This window comes from Morone saxatilis, unplaced genomic scaffold (genome assembly GCF_004916995.1).
Source record: "Morone saxatilis isolate NCDOM2014 unplaced genomic scaffold, NCSU_SB_2.0 Contig1, whole genome shotgun sequence".
Lineage (NCBI taxonomy): Eukaryota > Metazoa > Chordata > Actinopteri > Moronidae > Morone > Morone saxatilis.
The window spans coordinates 1,979,821-1,999,659 of NW_023339651.1; the positions used below are offsets into that span (position 1 = coordinate 1,979,821).

The following is a 19,839-nucleotide window of genomic DNA, read 5'->3' on the forward strand; positions in this document are numbered from 1 at the left end:
CTGCAACAGTCAGTCCCTCGAGGAAGTCAAATTCAACTTTTGACCTGATGACATGGCGCTAAATGAAACATTGAATGTTTACTATTCATCCTGAAGTTCCCAAAAGTTGTGGAGACATTTTACTCAAAACCACAAATTCAATCTCATGGTGGGGCTAAATGGAAAGACACACATTGAATTAATAAAAATTCAACCAATCTGTACAATCACTGCAACTATTGTAGTTTTCTGCGAGTTTCACCAATCACAGCAGCCCCCTGTGTAAAACGTTAAGCCACATGCAACTATTTTTGCAATTTTAACTCAAATACAATGCAAAAAAAACTCCTAGAAACATCCCAACATGCATCACAATCATTAAAAAAACCTGCCAGGAGTTTTAGACAACAACAATCCCCTAAAAAATCCTGTAGAATCCTATATGGACTCCAAAGCTCTGCCTTTTAGCTTCAAGACCATTTGTAGAAAATCGAGCTCCGCACCTTGTTGAAGTCACAGAACTTCCAGAAGAGGATCAGCAGCTCCTGTTGGAACTGGATCTTCTTGGTGGATCGAGGCAGGTAAGTCTGGATCAGAGGGTTGTTGAGCAGGCGAGCCAGACCTTTCAGGATGAAGCTCAAGTCCTGAGAAAAACAAACGTACACTGTAACGTCCATCAGTATCAGCACATTCAGTGCTGAACGGTGAGCTATATTTCACAGTACCTCTTCTCTGTGAATCCTGGAGAGATAATTCACAAAGAGGTTATCAGGTCCGGCTGGCTGAAAAGAAAAAAGACAATGATTTTAAATTCTGAATCAGAATCAGTGTTTTTATTATAACAACAGCTCATTGGATCATCATACTTCTGGTTCCTCCTCAGTTGAGGGGGATGCGGAGTCGTCCAGGGCCTGGAGGGCGGCTCTGGCGGCGGACCCCGCCTCGTGTTCCAGGGTGACGGTAAGGATCTGGACCGCCTGCTCCACCAACTGCTCCCGGTGGTCCGAGAACAACAGGTGGTTGTAGGGGACGCCGTACCCGACGGGGTCGTAGGCGCACACCACGTTGAGCAGGGAGGTGAACAGGGGCAGGGCGTGTCTGGGTGAAGCAGTGAGAGACGGGCGGAGGTCAGTTAGCGCTGTATATCAGCAGTGAGGGGGTCACACATGCCGGGTTATCAGAGTTTTCCATGTGTTCAGAGGAGTGGGCTCTTCAGAGGGGGCGGTTTATGTTCCACAGTGTAGGTTATGCAACGCAGAGGGTGATGTTATATCTATTTATATACTGTACATACATATTGCTTTTTTCTTTGATGGTTTTACTATTAAATGTCATCAGAAATGTGAAAATGAAAATATGAGAACTCATAAAGGAACAGTAACACAACTAGGGCTGCACAATTAATCAAAATATTATTGAAATCACAAAATGCAAATCACAGTAATAAAAACAACAGCCTCATAACTTATATAAATTATACACATTGAGAAGGGGGAACAACGGAAATTTACTTCATAGGGGTGAAGAGTCAACTCCTAGACTAGAAAAGCATCATAACCAGTAATTAACACAGGAAGAACAAGACATCGCCAACAGTGATGATTTTAGGATCAATACATTACCAATACAGACGTCCCTGTACTGTACCTGTGTGTGTGTGTGTGTGTGTGTGTTACCTGTTTTCTGTAGAGCAGAAGAAGGAGACCCAGGGGTTGAGGTTTTTTCTTTCAGAGGACGGAGGAAGGTACATGGCTTCAGAGAAACAGGTGAGGAGCAACTTCAGCAGCTCCGTCCTGAACAAACAGACACACACAGGATAAAATAAACTGTTTCTAAAACTACTTCAGGAAAGTCTTTGACATTTCTGACTTACTAGTCAACATTTATACACCAAAACGAATCTGCAATAAGTTGATTTCTGTGTGTCTAGCTTTAATTTATACCTCTTTACCAGAGCAACACAATCCATTGAATTGATTTTAATAACAGAAATGAAACATAATGACTCCAGGAACAATGAATTCCTAGAGGTATCATGTTCAGGAACATTAGAGATTGTCCTGCTCCAAGGATGAGTTATGGGTTAACTCTCATAGCTGATATGTCAAACAGGCAACTAGTTAAAAAGAAAGAAAAAGTATGAAATAACTTGTTTCAACCTCATTTAATTATTGTTATACAACAGCTCTCACCTGTTGAGGTCGTGGATATAGTTTAGAGGAGGTGACTGAGCGAAGCCCACCCCGGCCTCCCAGATGTACTCACAGCTGTCGATGGAGCGAATGTCCTCGGCTGTATCCTGCAGCAGAGACAACATCAATAAAAAAGACCTTCATAATATCCCTGACCAATGGGTTGGGGGGGGGTGGATCAATTAATTAAAAATAAAATGTGAAATTAGCCTTGAAAGTGCTTTTAGTTAAAGCACCTGATGCATTTCATTAAGTGTAAATTACACAAATGGGAAACTAAAACAAGTAGTAGTAGTATTATGAGCTGAACTGGGTCCTGATAGTCTGGTCATACTGTGAATTATCAGTCTACAAACGGTGATATTTAACACTTTGGTTACAGCTCAAACAGCCACATTCATTAAGAGCATTACTACACAGTTAAAGGTCTAAACAAAGAGCGGGACTGTGTTCACACCTACTTCCACCATGTGATTCAACAAGTGGACTAAACTGACAAGGTCTGAGTGCGACACCTCGGCACAGATAACTACAGCTTTATGAATAGATCAGACAAGGTGCTGCCATTGTTCTTCATAAGTAAACTGACAGTAAAGGGCACCGTGCCACGCCACTCAAACATTCACTGCTGTACAACCAAACCCAGGAAGCAGCAGCCATGGGGATTTTGGTTTTTCACTTCCTGGAAAGAAACGTCTTCAGGTTGCTTCACTTTTTACAAGAGTCTGAAATTCTTCCACTTGGATGACTTTAGAACTATTTTACAAGGAAAAAGCAAAAAGGTTCCACAATAAAAGTGCTTTTATTTAACAGATTATGTTGCTCTTGTCCCTTTCTCTATCACACGACACATTGACCTTTTTCACGGCAGCCATTTAGGGTAAACACAGGTGTTACCAATGATACAAGTTCAGTACCATTTAGTGTAGCAGAGCCTTTTTTCCAGTGAGCCAACATGCACAAAAGCAGCACCTTTTAGTTGGAAAAAAGGTGACATCAGGAATTCTTGTTAACCAAAGAGTTGGACCAAAATGTGATGACAGTTGTGGGGTTGTTTGCTTTATGATGTCATCCATCAAATGTGAAAGAATCACACCCACACAGTCGGGATGAAGCACATCATCTGAGTTCTGTATAAAATATATTATAAATATTTCCCCCGAAGTTGAAATTATTGCTTATTTAGTCAGAAATGTTTAATATTAAAGAGAAATACTAAAGATTTTGAATGGCTTTAACATACGTAACCTCAACATCCTCTTCTAAACTTCTTAAAAAACAATTCAGTTTAAAAGAAATATATCTCTGAGGTTTATGCCTCCACATTAGAAATTAATTAAATAAAGTTTTATACTAGATTTTAAACATGTAATCGCAATGTGTCTTACTCTGGATAATCCAGAGCCTCGCTGCTTTTATTATATATATATATATATTGGGGCTTTTTGTCTTTATTAGAAATGATAAGACAGCGGAAGACTGACAAGAGAGGGGGTGAGACACAGCAAAGGGCCACAGGTCGGTGTGACTATTGGGGACATTTTCAATGTTGTGTGCGTTATAAGTTGCAAGAAAAATTCTGAGCCAAATATCTGCATTATTTGGTCACAGTGTGTTGTGTTGGTTTACTGACCATTTAACACCTTTTGACCTCCAAATCCTTACAGGGAAGTGGAAGCCCAAATCCAATCCCTTCATGATGCTCAGAAACTTCCACTAATGTGTTTCTGTGTGCACACACAGGCGTCACAGGTCACAGGGGCAGGTGGGAACAGACGGCAGCTGCTGGTCATTTTCCACCTTCTGCCACACAATTTTACACGCGCTCCGCTGACTTTAAAGTTTCCTCGGGGCCACTGTGAGGAAAGATCTGATCACGAAGGGGTGAAGGACCTGCTGGGCGGTACCACAGGTGTTTGCTCAGTGCGGTGTAAGAAGTGTCCACCCAGTTCTCCTCAGCCCAGTTGACAAACATGGCCACTCCTCCCGCTCCCCGTCTCATGTGGAGTAACTCATTAACTCGAGCTACTGCCCGAGAAGGTTGTGTGAAGGAGATAAGAGCGCTAAGTGGCACCGCCACCGGGCTAAACAACATGGACTTACTTCTCTTATACGAGCAGCGCAGAAGTTAAATAAATTGAATAACAAAGGAAACACTAAGTTGAAGGAAGCTGCATATGTGGAGAGACTATTAAAGGAAAACAAATATAAATATGTCTCAAAATGTTGAATATGCCTTTAAGGAACACTAGATGTGCTGCAGAAATGGATAGTAGTGAAAGAGCCCGAGGCCGCGCTTTAGTGGGTCTCCTTAATGAAATACTGAACATTGGCAGGTGTTTGTCTGCAGCTGCACTGCAGGATAATGAGGCCACAGTGTGCAGCGGGACTCACCGAGCTGTTCTTCTTGTGGCTCTGAGCAGTGAAATGTGGACAGAAGAGCAGGTCAGCGATGGCCAGCAGCAGCGATTCAGCCAGCGGGCGCTCTTCGCCGTCGCCGTCGTCTTCGTCCAAACGCTGGAGGATGAAGAAGACGAGTTAAGGACTGAGAACGTCACACTCAAAGTTCACTTAACAGTAAAAGTATTAAATAGTTTCCACAGTGAAAGTTCAGTTCAAGAGTTCGGTTGCTCTCTGAGGTGAAAACATCTCAGCAAAAGGTCCATTTAGTAGCTGTTCTGGAGCTTTTGATCATATCACATGATCTTCTTCATCTGCAGCTTGAGTTTGCCCAGTTGTCATGGAAACTTAGATGCTCAAGTTTCCTTTTTTTTGGAGCACTTTAACGACTTCCTCCCGTCCATGTGGGCAAAAAAAAATGTACTGAAGAAGATCATGTGATATGCTTGAAAGCTCCAGAACAGCTACTAAACAGATTGTGATGTTTTTTTTAGATAGTTAAAGAGAAAATGTTCATATTTAAGTAAAGTACAATGGGTGGACAGAATAACGTGAACACCTACAAAGTGATGGTAAAAAAAAATGCGGTACTGAGGTGATTTAGAGTTTCCAGATGGACATTTTATGCATATTATGGACTAAAATCTGATCTAAATCCCAATATATCGCCATGCTTATAATACTGCAATATATTGCATCATAACCCCCATTATTAGCTGCCCTAATAGTATCAATACCCTGTAGTTTAGTGCACACTGGATACAATAAAAATGTAATATATTATATATAAATACACAGAATTTAATATTAGTAGTTTATTCAATAACAGTATTTTCCTGCAGAACCACAAAACAACCCGTTAGCGTGTTCCAGCCCAGCAGCGCTGCACTTTACCTCAGTCCCACACTTTAATTAAGGGACATTCAATCCCCCCTTAATTCAATCGACGGGCCAGGAGCAGGGGGGGAGGTACAATATGGGCAGTGTTTGGACTGTGGCAACCAGGTAACCAGAGAACCAGCTGCCGTCAGGGGGAGGAGGTGGGGGAGGAAGGAGGAGAGGGGAGTTGGTTTTGGACAGCAGCAGTCTCATCTTACAGATCCTGAATCAGGCAGCAGCATCACGTCTAACTGATTATTATAACTGTGAAATCGTCTGATGTCTGAGTGCTGAAAGGCTGCTAACGGATTAAACAGGTTCAATTCCTCCGTCTGATGTTCCCAACACAACACGTGGTACTGTAGGGAACCGGTTCCCAACCTTCTTCACTAAAGGGACCTCTTTTCAATAATTTATTAAACTGACTCAGTGACATATTTTATGTATATTTCATGTTATATTAAAAACTGTACAATGAACTCAAACAGTGAACTCAGTAACTGCAGGAAGTTTGTGTAAAACCAGAGATTTAGATAAATTGTGATATGATTTTTTGCTGTTTAGGGAACTTTTTATTTAATTCTCTGTCTGTATTATGTATTATTTTTGACAAATTCAGTGTTTTCTTATTTTCTTATTTTAACTGTGTACTTTTCTAACGCAGGACAGTCTTCAAAGTTTGTGAATTAAATAAAGAGTTTTCTCAACACATGCTTGTATTCAAATGGGTGCAATCTGTAACCTCACCACTAGATGTCACTAAATCCTACACACTGTATCTCACCGCCAGAAGAGCACAGATGGGACTGAAAGCTCTGGAAAAAGCTACTAAATGGACATCTGAGAGAAAATATTCCTATTCCTATGTATATATATATATATACACACACTTGTTGGAACATGAGTTTAAAATGTAAAAACATGTTTATTGTTTTTGACCCATCAGCCTCTGCTGCACTTTGTGTTTGTTGCTAATTAGAAGATGTTAGCAATACTAACGTGCTAAACTAAGACGGTGAACATTGTACAAGCTAAACATCAGTATGTTAGCTGCTAGCATGGTTGTTTTTCTGTCCAATATACAAATTATTTTCACTATTTTATACCTATTTGTGGAAAGATTTGAGTTTTTTTGTGATTTAACTGGTCATTAAAAATATAAAAAAATAGAAGATTTATTTGTGTTTTTTTTGCTGAAGGCTGTTAACTATGGTTATGTTTTTAATGTAAATAACCACAATTAACTGAAAATAGTAAACTTTCTGTCAATTAAAGAATTAAAATAAAGTTAATGACATTCCCATCAACCTCAGCTGTACTTTCTGTCAAAAACTGCAGATTGTTCACTACTTTAAACATTTTTGGGGAAATCTTTTAATTTTTTTTGTGATTTGGGTGAACTATAGTAAAACTATAGTCTTTTTGTTTGCTAAAGGCTGTCAACTGTGATTATATATTTAATGCAATTAGCTGCAATTGTCACACTCCAGTTCCTGTTATTAAACCTCCTGTCAATTAAAGAATTAAAACAGTAATTATATAATTCTGGAGAAGAAAGATTGAAGAGAGGCTTTAAGGTCTTACAGTAAACACAAGTAATGTAATATCTGCGCACACACACACACACACACACACACACACACACACAGGTTGGTTGATCGTTAACTTGTATGAACGAGGATTATGATTCCTCAAATGCATTCCTTTCTGTCACTGCCCGCGCGACCTACACATCACACACACACACTGGACTGTCGTGGAAAACAGCGTCAGATGTTCACCCTTCGTTCAATGGTGAAGCATGTTAACGGGTGAATGATACTCAGAACACTCCGGCCGTAACAGATTTTGTGTCAAGAGTCGCTTAGGCCCACGCCCAGCCCCCCCGGCCCGCGGTCTGGCCGGCTCGGGGGACGGTGCGACCAGAAGAAGCCCGCTCCAGTCGGGCGTCTCGAGGAGGAGTGTAGGGAGGATGCGGGTGAGCAGGGCGGTGCAGGTGAGTTGAGGATGATCTGACGCTCTTTCTCTGAGGGGCAGCCGGAGTCGGCGCCCTGGACCAACCTCTCCACCGCCTGAGGGAAACAAATAAAGCTAATAAAGATCCCAGGTTATGATATCATGCTGTTTATAGACATTTTAAGGTAGAAATGTTACATATTATATCTTTAAATCAACAGTCTGATAAAGAAATGATATTTGATGCTCTGTGTCACATTTTCTGGTATTTAAAGATATTTTATCTCAACTATAAATCTGTTCCTTGTTAAAATAAAAGTAGCATCTCGTGTCCTCTCGTCTCCAAACTGTCTCCTCATTGTTCTACTTGAGTAACCTTTGACCTTTGCAGACACTGGTGTGTGTAACAGTTAAAGTGTGGGAACAACAAACAGCAGCATTCCTTTGACTCCGACTGTAACCAGGATGGACTGTATTTAACTATTTAAAGGTACTTGAATGTCTTTGATGCTACTTTATACTTGTACTCCATTACATTTCAGATTTATTTGATTTAGTCATTATTGCTTTAGTTACTTTGCAGATTATTATATTAGTGGTTTTCAAACTGGGGTTCGAGGACCAACAGGGGTCCTGGAGTGGGTTGTTGGGGGTCTCCAGCAATAGGATGAGTAGAATAACGTAAAACTTCTAATAGAAGCATGTCTCCTTTACTAGCCTGGTGTGGCTCAATAAGGGTCTGAATTAGAGGCCTGGTCTGGATTTTATAGAAACTATCTGGATGAATAAAACCTCTTAAAACCCACTGAATCACCTACACAAATATATTGTTAGATTCTCCACAGTTCAACCCTTCAGTTCATTTTACAGAAACCATGAGCACCAAAATATCAAATGATCAAATGTATGAGTACTAATTGATATATTAATCAATAAAAGTAATACTTAATACTGGTTTAAATAAACTATTTAATAGTATTTCTCATCTTTGCTGAGAGTTAAAGTGCAAATAAAAGGTTTTTGCTAATTGGTTTAGGGACCAAATTTGTTTTTTTTTTTAAATTGTAATTTATAGTGATTCAAGCTTTATTAATTATGAAGAGTTTATAATCTTAATATAAAAATAAAAAGGGTTCTTCCTACATTTCCACTGATATTATATATATATATATATAATGAGTACTTTTACTTTTGGTACTTTAAGTATAATTTGATGGGGTTTTTTACACAATAAAGTATAAAATAACAAACCCTCTGTAATCAATAAAGCTCAACATTGCCTATACCGATCAGTTAAAAAATACATTGATCCGCACTGATACCGAAACCCCATAAAGGAACAGCTTCGATGCAGACATTTTGTTTCTTGATGCGTGTTTTGGATTGATTTTAGTAAGTTTACTTTAAGTGTGCACTGCGGACAAATCAAAAAGATCGGGACTCAGTATCTGTGAAATAATCAATATTAAATTATTCAAATCTTAGTTTTATAAGTTACAGAAACATTCCTGATTAATAACTTTTTACCAGGTGTTTTGTTTTCACAGTACAAATAAAAACTAGAAAATTAAGTCACTTGAAGTAAGTTATAAGTTATAAAAGTTAGTTATTTTTACGTTATATAATCAGTTATTTATTAGTTAAATGAACGTATCTCTTTTTTTTACAGTGCGTTACCTTGTAGCAGAGGGTTGCCAGGTTGGACGGAGATTCCTCTCTGACAGCTCGGATCTCGGCCGCCGGCACCAGAGCGAAGACGTCCTGCACGGTGGTGGAGGAGTTGGCCCAGAACTGATCCCAGAACGCATCGTCTGTGGCCTCTACGGGCTGCAGGAGGGGACAAACAACGTCACATCACTCTCTGCTAAACTGCCGTGTTTCTACGGTAGCCCAGAACGGACAAATCAAACACTGGCTGTAGATTTTCACGGCTACCATAGTTTCTCCTACAACGCTGTATTCAAATGGCTGCAATCTGCAATTAAACCACTAGATGACACTAAATCGGTGGCCCACACTGGCCCTTTAAGACTAAAATGGTTTTTTTTTTAGTATCTTTAAACCTTTTCATGTTTTAGTCAGAAACTTTTATGTGCACATTTTAGTATTTGATTCTCAAATTCTTAAACGATTAGTCGACTTATCGATTGATCAAGTATCAGCAGATTAGTGGATAATGCTAATAATCGTTAGTTGCAGCCAGACTATTCAGACTGTTTCATTGGAGCGACCTTAAGGAAGTTTCCAAGCAGAGTTGTAGACACAAAGTTCCTCCATGATCTTTATTTTTGTAGCAATTATCACTTAAAATATCAAAACAATTGAGAAAAATTCTAATTTTTAAACATTTTGTGGCAAAAACAAAGACATATTCAGGTTTATTCTCACAGAAAAATATTAAATGTTTAGTATTTTTGCTTAAAAAAATGACTCAATGATTAATCGCTTGTCAGAATAGTTGCTGGTTAATAGTCTGTGGATAGATAATGAATAATAAAGGGCTAAAAGTTGCAGCCATAACTCACATACAATGAAACAGACTATAGATAACAACCGTATCTGGTCAGTTCCACCTTAAATGCACCTGCTAGAGGAGCTCATTAATTAAATTCAACATGTTTCAGGTCACATGTTACATGTTCCTGTTATTTAAGGATCATTTCACTAAATAAAAACACATTAGGAAGGACTCAAATGATCCAAAAGGCCACAATGAGAGTTCCCAGCCTCCTAAAGTGAACACAAACGGAAGAAAATAGAAATATTTCAGAGGATATGTTTGAGTTCTGTCTGGAAAACATCAATATAAACTGACTGCGGTGTTATCCTGTTTTTTTCTGTCCACTTTGTGTCATCTGGGCTGCAGTTCAGGCTACCATCTGGCACTCTTAACTTTATCTGCACAGGCTGTATTTAAAACCCACAAACGCGCAACCGACGCGCTCCACCACCGTGTCTGTGCCTCTGCGGTGTTTTATTGTGAAAAACCGACCTGTGTTTTGGTTGTGAGTTGAATCACCGCTTTCCTGAAGTGAAGTTTGGTGTCTGCGTTTCCCATTTTGTGTCACAAACCACCTCCTGGTCCGTCTGGATCAACGTTAACACTGAGTCGCCGTAAAGGAGGATAATCTCCTCATCCACCGCTGCGCTCTGCTGCCTTCAGGAGCGGCTCGGAAACTGCAGCTTCAAGCTAATGCGTGTCAGAATAAGCCGCTGCTGATTGTTAATGTTGTAACTCTCACTTCAGGGTTGAGTTTATTTTAGAAACGAGCAAGCGTGACACAAAGAGGAGAAGATTTATGTATATTTTTTGTATAATTTAATTTCCATTAGGCTATAATATGTATTGACCAATGTAAAAAACACACACACACACACACACACATTTTCCCCATGACCACCACAACAAACTCACAAAAGGAAAACAAAATAACAAAAAATACATAAAACAAACAATAAAAAGAAGAAAAGAAAACACAAACAGGTTTACACAGAATCATCAAAACAACAATAATAACACATAAACTATAAATTAACTAAACTGTAAATTATGATTATATATAATAACATTATTTATGTAGAACCTTTCAAAACAAAGCTACAAAGTGCTTAACATGGGGAAAAAGTAAATTAAAACAATTTAATACGACAATTACATTTAATAAATCTGGCTATTTAAAAATAATCAAAAACAAAAAACAAACAAATAAAAAATAAAACACAAAAATATATAATAATGCTGGAAAAGCGAAAATAAAAATGGAGCTTTATTAGACTAATAACACGTTTATTTAAAGGATGATGTTTTTATTTATGTTACTGCTTCTGTAAGAGTGACCCTATCATCATGTTACGTAACGTATTTGCGTTAAACATTTCATGTTTGTCTGTCTGCTCAAGAGTTTTAATAATTCCGACGGCCCTTAAACGTAACACAAACCAAGCAGGATCCAAACTAACCCCACTTCCGGGATCCTAAAGTACATATTTGCTTTCATTCACGTTATTCAGTGATTAAAACCGCCTTCATTTACATATCAGACAATGATTCAGAGACAGGTAAGAAGACTGACACACTCTTCATCATCATCACCATCATCATCATCATCATCATCACCTGTATCATCCTTCTACCTCATGTCATTAATATTCAATGTAGATAATGTTTTTTTTTATTCAGATTCAAACAGACAATGAAGAGTGGCTCCATCGACACTTCAGGTACAATCGGGATAAATGAGCTCTGATGTTCATAGAGCAACAGTGACATCCAGTGAATATCCTATATACTTTAAATTTATGTCATTAATTGTCTTTTTGGTTAATTCAAGTTCAAATTTAATTATTAAATTATTACATAACTGACTTTCTGAAATAAAAATACATTTGGTAAAACAAACTAATCCTAAAGGTGTCATTTCTTTAAACTTAACATAAACGACTGCCCTGCTTCAGTCTAAGTGCCAATATTAATTATACAAAACATAAAATAAAAGATAAAAAGATTATTATTGCATGTTTTTACTTTTTATACACTCAATATCTTTAATAACTTCCTATAACTCGCACCAGTAAATCCTATTTCTGCAAACATTTCTCAAAATAAAGAACATTTCTGCTTCGGGGGAAAAATCGGTGAGTTTCAGATGAAACATAAAACGATAATTATCATCAACTGTGAAGAAAATGATATTATTATTCACTGTGAGTGGGATTAACCAATCAGAGACAAGGATTTACTCCATCAATGCCATATGGTTACATTTTACTCAGTGACGCGTTTCCTACTAAAACCTAATAATTTTAAATGAAAATATGATTTTTGCATCTAAAAGTGATAAAATTAGATATTTAATATTCAAAAATAATTTATTTAAAGAGGTATTTCACCCTAAAACGTGTTTTTTGAGCTGTAAACTGAATTATATGTAGGCGGGGCCCCTAAAGTCTTATGAACCATGTAGCGTAAACAGCTAACATTAGCACCTTTAATCAGTGAACTCTTAATCTGCAAACATTATTGGTTAAAGGACATTGGAGACAAATCATTAATATAAATAAGGAATAATAATGATTGAAACACGTCTTGAACAACAACAACGTCAGTAATTATCTAAAACCAAAAGGAAATATATAAAGACTGGGTACAACACATAATAATCACACACAATTTAAATGTCATATATTCAAATTATAGCACAGAAACAAACAAGCAAAGAATAAAAATGAATGAATCAAACATTTGTTAATGTCCAAAAGTCCAAATTTAGTATTACAGAGACATTAAAGACACACCCATTAAAGACCGAAACTGTTTCTTCTTGATTAATAATCAGTCAGCATCAGTTTCCCAATAATGTGTCACTGGTGGGACTTTCTGAGGGCGTGGGAACCGACATACTGCAGGTTTATAATGTCCAGACACTCATAAACACATTTTACTGCATCATTTTTACCATCATCCAGATTATTTTAATCCATAATCTGTTCATTTCCCCACATACAAACAGCTGCATGTCCAATCTGACACCCCAGCTTCTGACATACCAATCTCACTGATGCGCTTCCTGTGAACTGATGTGAGTGAACAGTTCTCACTAATCCACTCGCCCTGCTGTTTCCCTCAAAACAAATCCAAGTGACGAAGAGCCGTCCTCGGCCAATCACGGCACTCCCTCCGCCCTGCACGAGAGCAGACAAAACGGGACGGACCCTGAGGAGGTTCCCATACATACCGCCGTGTGCAAGCAGGCTCATGCTGTTTGGATCTGTGCAGAGAGGCAACATGAGAACCACGGAGAGAGTTGGTGCTTTGATATTCATCCTGGCAGCTCTGGCAACAGCTGAGGCAGTAAGGACGATTTCACTCTGCTTTTACTGAAATATCACATTTATTTAAGAGAGTTCATCAGTTTCTTTTGTACTTTTAGGGCTTAATGAGAGAAAAACGGAAGGCATTGTCTGTTTTCTCCTCCTCTTCGTCATTTTCCTCTTCGTTCTCCTCCTCCTTTGAAAGTTCAGGTGAGACACTCTACATGCTTCATGTCCACAGGGGTGATTCCATAAGGGGGCCCCTGGGGTGGCACTGGCCGCATTATCCTTACCTCTTCCACTCCACACTGTGTTTCAGAGACTGTAGCGGGCTCAGTTTTAAAGCTAGAATGAAGCTACCAGTATCATATGAAACTACACAGCCTAACACATCCACTGGTACCTCAGGATATCTGAATGAAAATGTTTTGCATGTTGTTATTTTCTGAAGTGTATTTGAATATTTCTGCAGACTGGGGTCCCTTAACAGCATTTAAATTACATAAATTGGGAAAGCTGAGACACATACTTTATGCCAGTGGTTCCCAACCACACACTAGGGATTCACCAACACTTCATAAGGGGGTATATTATCATTTAATTGTATAAGAAAATCCTAAAAATATCAGAAAAACTCATCTCTGATTAAGTATTTACAGGAAATTATTAAAAAAAAATAAAAAAAAATCATCAAAATCGGTTACAGTTGTTCTGTGTTACAGTCAGGGGTTGTCAGTTTACTCAATGATAGATGCTTTATGCCACCCCTGCATAAGTCAGTGCCCCACTTGTGTCCTCCCCGCCCAGTCAGTCTGGAAACGCCCCGGCTGTCCATTAACAGGCTGTTCTGAGCATGAAGTGTGTAATTTGTCCTACAGGAGGGATCTGTCTTAACGGAGGCACTTCTATCCAATCTCTGACTACTGGTGAACACATGTTCTGTTTGTGTGCCGACGGCTTCGAGGGGAATAACTGTGACAAAGGTAAGAAGCTTAACTAAAAAATTGTTGAAACTGATTTACATCAAAAATTTAAAATAGAATCAACATTCAAAACACTCTTGATTAAGTAGCTTTAGTAATTTTGTGTGACACTGACTTGATGTTGTCCTGAGTTCATAATCAGGAATGTTTCTCTAACTTACAAAACTAAGTTAGTGTCACTTAAAATTACTTGTAAAAGCTGCGTAATCAAGACTCTTTTTAAAAATAAATTGAGTTTGTGTTACTTAAAATTTAATCTGTTTCTACAATTTTTTTTGTCAAAATAACTAATCGCATTACAGTTTAACAGAAAACCAGTTTGCATTTATCTTTTTCACATTTTAAATCACATATCTGTTCCTTTAGTGAAAAGCGGCCACTGCTACGACGGTTTGGGGCTGTACTACAGAGGCACAGTGTCTAAATCAAAGAGTGGACGAACATGTGAGGAGTGGGATTCAGACACCAGGGAGCAGTTCTTGTCCTCAGACATTAACTCAGGGAGGCACAACTACTGCAGGTATACAGACCTCCTGTAAATCTTCAGCTCTGTTTTGGCCCATGATCAATCCTCAGGGGTCTGTGGTTCGATGCCCGGTTCTTCCTGTATGAACTCTTTTCTCTTTGGACAAAAGTGTCTTTCAAATTAATGTTTAAGACCCGACAAGGTCGTGGAAAGTACTAGAATATAAAAAATAATAATATAATATAATATAAAAGCTATAATATGTAACGTTTCCTCATTAAAATGTCTATAAACTCTGGCTCTATTTTCTATATGGAGTTTGTTCTTACATTATCCAAGATGTTTCCAACAATGTTCAATGTTCCTGAACTGTTCCCCAAACAAGGATGTTAACAGCCCAAAACACTTTTAAAGCCCCAGAAAGTGTGGTAAAGTATTTCTGTGTAACATTAAAATCATTTATAAATGCGCAACAATGAAAGTTTGGAAAATTGTTCGGAAATTTAGCAAAATATGTTGTTAATGTGGGGCCCAGTTGTTCCCTGTGTTGTTTCATTTTAAATCCAGTGTGCAGAACCTACCAACTCATCTCTAACACCACATGTTTTCCCACAGGAATCTAAACTACAGACGGCGTCCGTGGTGTTACGTTTGGAAGAACCAGCAGCGGGTGTTTGAGTACTGTGCTATTCCACGTTGTGGCTCTGAGGCGGGTTAGTGCGTTCTCTCTCTCTCTCTCTCTTTTCTCTACAAGAAAACCCAAACCAGAGTGAATGTTTAATTTGACTTTTTCTTGTAGTTCCAGTTGCGCCTTCGCCTGCACCCGCTGAGCCACAGCCAGGTAACTTCACTGCCTCACACAACTCTTCACATCCCATGTTCATGTTTTCTCCCTCCACTGTACTGAGCTCGGTTTCACCCTCCAGCTGCAGAGTCCACATGTGGCCAGCGCTCCAGGAGAAAGCTGATGAAGATCGTGGGTGGAACAGTTGCCACTGTGGAATCCCACCCGTGGGTTGCCACCATATTTTGGCGCAGTAAATCCAAGGAGAAGGTTTTCCGCTGCGGGGGGAGTCTGATCTCAGCCTGCTGGGTCCTCACAGCTGCCCACTGTTTCCCTGACGGGTAGGAAGTGAGATCACTTATTGTAAGCACAGCAGGTGCTGAGAAACAGCTGGCTGATTGGACTTGTTAGGGCCCAAATTAACCAAATTAGTCGAATTTTTGGAGCTTCCAGTTTGGGTTCCCTCTACGAAGTCAGTGCTGTTGTGGGAATGTTCAGGCCACTGAAGTCAAGGGTACTGACTGGAGACTTAACCTAACATACATGGGTAGATAATTCAAACTTCACTCAGAAAGGTGTTCCCTCCTCCTAGCTTGTAGAAATCAAACACCCATTAGAAACTGAGACATTTGTCGTCAACCCTGCAGTGGTGGAAAAAAACAAGCCATAACAGCTTGAAAATCCATTAAATCTATCTCCTCGCAGACAGTCTGGAGGTCCTCTGGTTTTTTGATGGTTCCTAGCCTGTGTCTCTGAAGAGAGGATGTGGTAATGTGGGAATGGGTGTGTGATCTTGGCAGACAATAAGCCCATGGGAGACTAACCACGAGTGTAGTGGCTGGGACAACACCAGGCTTCGGCAGATCTTGAGCAGATGGCCGTATTTTTTCTTCATCATGCACAAGTTGTTTCCTTCTAACTAAAGACTTTGGTGGAGAGGAAAACTAATGACTTAAATCTCTGTTGATTTGCTGCTTTGTGTATTTGTGAGATTAACAGAATAAGTAACAAAGAGGATTCAAGCTTAAAAATAAATACATAGTCATAGTGGCAATAGGAAGTAAGCCTTCTACATGAAATTTTCATGTTCAATTGAATTTGTGTTTCAGCTCCCACGCCAAAAACCACCGCTTCTCCGTCATCCTGGGGAAAAATGCCCTGAATGAGAGCGACCCGACTGCGGAGCAAGAATTCAGGGTGGAAGAAATAATCGTCCATGAAGGGTTTGACAACAGTGAAGGGAACTTCAACAATGACATCGGTGAGAGCTTGTTTCCAGATGCTTCAGTATTGATCGTGTGATGTAATCAAAGCAGTGATTCCTTGATAATTGTTCTGCAGCTCTGCTGAAGCTGAAGGCCAATCAAGGGAAGTGTGCAGAGGAGAGCAACTTGGTGAAGACCGTCTGCCTGCCGCCGCCTCAGCAGCGCCTCCAGCCTGGTGTCACCTGCGAGATCGCTGGATATGGGAAGGAGAAATACGGTGAGGAAGATCTAAAATATGATTATATGCTGCAGGATTAAAGGACCAGTTTGTAGGATTTAGAGGCATCTAGTGTAGAAATGGCAATGCAACATTTCCGCCGATAGATCCTCCTAAATGTTACACACTGGAGTCAAAAGTACATCAAACAGTCCCTCCAGAATCTCACAGGTTTCTTTTGGGCAAAGTATGTAGACGTCCCTGTCCACATACTTTTGGACATATGTGAGTAAGTAAATAAGGAAAGAATTGACTCTTTAGCTTCTGATCAGTTGACAACCACAATATAACCGACACCTGAGCCACTTGAAGCTCCAATTGAAAGCTCCTAGAAGCCCGTACTTGGACCTTTGACCTTAAAATATATAATAGGACTGATTAAAGAATGTGTGCAGCAATGTCCACATACTTTTGTATTCTATACATGTTTTCATGTTTGCAAATGAGTCGTTTTCTAAGCTAGCAAGCATTCACTTGCATACAGTAACATTATTATGATTTTACACTGCAATAAAAGTCTAAAACAATATGGCCAAAAGTATGTGGACAGGGATGTTGAGGCCAAATTCAGTAGGTAAACACAGTAAGTAACTTAAATTACTGTACACAGTAAACTGTTCCCAAATAACAAGAAGGAGCTTCCAAAATCAAAATGATCTGATATCATAAAAGTAAAATCTGCAGTGTAACAGTGTCAGATAAAGTAAACTAGACTGAACTACAGTACTTAAGTAAATGTAATTAGTTTGTTCCTTCCTCTAATTAAACCATAAACCATAATAAGTTGCACTGTATCTGTCTGGTTTTAAGAGCTTTTCTTCTGTTCAGGTTTGTGGTACAAGTCTCAGTACCTCCGAGAGGCTCAGGTGAACCTCCTCGCCGACGATGTGTGTCGACACCAGGACTATTACGAAAACATGATCACTGACAACATGTTTTGCGCCGGTCGCCCCGACTGGAGCCAGGATGCCTGCGAGGTATTCACGACAAGTCCGAACCTGCTTCCACAGATCCGTTTGCCGTTGTTCCTTCTAACGCTGTCTGCTTGTTTCTCACAGGGAGACTCGGGGGGGCCTCTGGTGTGCGAGGTCGGGAGCAGGCTCTTCCTGTTCGGAGTCATCAGCTGGGGCGATGGCTGCGCAAAGGAGTATCGACCCGGTGTTTACACCAGAGTGACCAACTACAACCGATGGATAGAAGAGAAGACGGGGCTGCCATCCATCGCTGCTGGCTCCATGTTCCCTCAGAAGTGAACGTGGAGCTTTTTGCTCTTCTTCTTCGAGGATAAATGTGGCAATACTTTATATTTTTCTGAGCAAATGCCATGAAATGATGGCAGATGTGTCTGGTCGGGCCAGTCACAGCCCTTTATCTAAAATGGGGCGGGTCTTATACGATGATTGTACAGAGAGGAGCCACCTTATTGGCTGGTGAGGCGCAACCAAGATGGCTGCCACTGCTGTGATGGTATAATTAGTCACCTGAATATAAAAATCGTTGTGTTTTCGTTTCCTTAGAATACGGAGTCCGCCATGTTTCGGGGCCACCGTAGTTTCTCCTACACGCTTGGAAGTCGAGCTGTATTCAGTCGGTTGTTAACCTTTAACTTCACCGCTAGATGCCACTAAATCCTACACACTGGTCCATTAAAGCTTCTCTTAAAAGATGTATGAAGATTTAGCTGACCCCTGCTGGCCGTTACATAGATTGGCTTCAGTTCACAGACCTGGAAGCTCTGACCGTTGTATATCCTGACAATGGGCTGTACATAGTTATACGTTAATGCTTAAAAAAAAAGAAGCTAAAATGGTCACAGCAACAATGATACAGACAGGTAAAGAAATATCACAAGCCTATCTTTAAATGATCAGGGGTATTGCATGTTTTTTTTTGCTACAAATGCAGTATATTTTACACCACAATTAACCATTTTGCAAGCACGCGTTCCAGGAAGTCATTGATATTTCCATTGATTTCCATATCAACTGAAAATCAATTTTCAAACTTTTCTTTTTTATTAACCTGACTGACATTTGAAAGTGGTCAGAAATGATACAAAATACACATAATTTGTAGTTAAAACAGCTAAAACTTGCAAATATCGTCTAAGTATTTTTTAAGCTTTATTTTTATGCTGACACTTCATTTCAGTACACACAATGTGTGTCTGCTGCGGCAGGGTATTTCATACTTAAACAATAGCACACAACAATAGTGTGCTATTTGGTGCTTTCTGCATTTAATGGTTTGCTACTTATTTCTATATTTTTATAAACTAATGATTTATTTTTTATATTTTATAGATTCTTTTTGTAGATATTCTTCACAAATCTTTTTTGTAGATGTTTTTTTGTTGCCTTCAGTTTAAAAAATGAACAAATGTTTCTGCATTTTTAAGCAGCTCGGCACTTTAGCATTATACTTCCAGAGTAAACTGTCTAAACATATCTTCACTGTTCAGTAGAATCCTGTTGTTTTCTGCCACGTTCACAACATAGATTTTATTTTTTAACCACGGGCTCATAGACTTTTTGTTCTTTAAGTACTACTGAACTTTTTCATTTGATTTTTGATGTTTACTTTTCTATATGTCGTTTTCCACCAAAGGACACATTGGAAATAACTGTTGTAACAATGTTTTGAGTAAATAAATAAATGTATAAATATCTGACTTGAAATAAATCCGAAAATGTTGCTGATGAAGCATTTTCACACCTGTAAATATAAATCAGGATGATATTTTGCACACAAGTGATATTACAGCCTATAATTATCTTTCTGCAACTGCTTGTAATTCTTCTTGGTTGTATAATAATGCTCCATTACAAGAGACCCTATTAGTAAAATTACATAAAGTGACATATTTTATGGATGTTTCATATTATATTCAAAACTATACAATGAATC

General features: G+C 39.1%; 2 protein-coding genes across 3 annotated transcripts in view; one reads left to right on the forward strand and one right to left on the reverse strand.

Annotated features, from left to right (window-relative positions):
* hid1b (HID1 domain containing b) overlaps nt 1-10,542 on the reverse strand; it is a 14,902-nt gene extending 4,360 nt beyond the window's left edge. The window contains 11 exon segments of the mRNA XM_035659181.1: nt 483-623; nt 705-761; nt 846-1,077; nt 1,656-1,772; nt 2,172-2,278; nt 4,566-4,688; nt 7,325-7,387; nt 7,389-7,445; nt 7,448-7,522; nt 9,084-9,233; nt 10,399-10,542. Coding sequence (XP_035515074.1) covers nt 483-623; nt 705-761; nt 846-1,077; nt 1,656-1,772; nt 2,172-2,278; nt 4,566-4,688; nt 7,325-7,387; nt 7,389-7,445; nt 7,448-7,522; nt 9,084-9,233; nt 10,399-10,464 — 1,188 coding nt within the window. The 5' untranslated portion in view covers nt 10,465-10,542.
* Nucleotides 10,543-13,109: 2,567 nt separating this feature from the next.
* Nucleotides 13,110-19,626, forward strand: plaub (plasminogen activator, urokinase b). 2 transcript variants are annotated; one of them, XM_035671179.1, is made up of 11 exons: nt 13,110-13,257; nt 13,337-13,427; nt 14,096-14,200; nt 14,567-14,720; nt 15,282-15,379; nt 15,466-15,507; nt 15,593-15,791; nt 16,560-16,711; nt 16,792-16,932; nt 17,761-17,909; nt 17,991-19,626. In XM_035671179.1, the coding sequence occupies exons 1-11, from the start codon at nt 13,162-13,164 to the stop codon at nt 18,183-18,185; spliced, it is 1,422 nt and encodes a 473-aa protein (XP_035527072.1). In that variant the 5' UTR covers nt 13,110-13,161; the 3' UTR covers nt 18,186-19,626. The 2 variants fall into 2 exon arrangements, with proteins under 2 accessions (XP_035527072.1, XP_035527081.1); XM_035671188.1 differs by having other exon boundaries at nt 15,599-15,791.
* Nucleotides 19,627-19,839: the final 213 nt, after the last annotated feature.

Excerpts from the sequence above, each read along its gene's own strand:
- plaub (XM_035671179.1), top strand. The coding sequence starts at position 13,162 with ATGCTGTTTGGATCTGTGCAGAGAGGCAACATGAGAACCACGGAGAGA. Across the intron at positions 14,721-15,281 it reads GGGAGGCACAACTACTGCAG|GAATCTAAACTACAGACGGC; the intron begins GTATACAGACCT and ends GTTTTCCCACAG. Across the intron at positions 16,933-17,760 it reads ATATGGGAAGGAGAAATACG|GTTTGTGGTACAAGTCTCAG; the intron begins GTGAGGAAGATC and ends TCTTCTGTTCAG.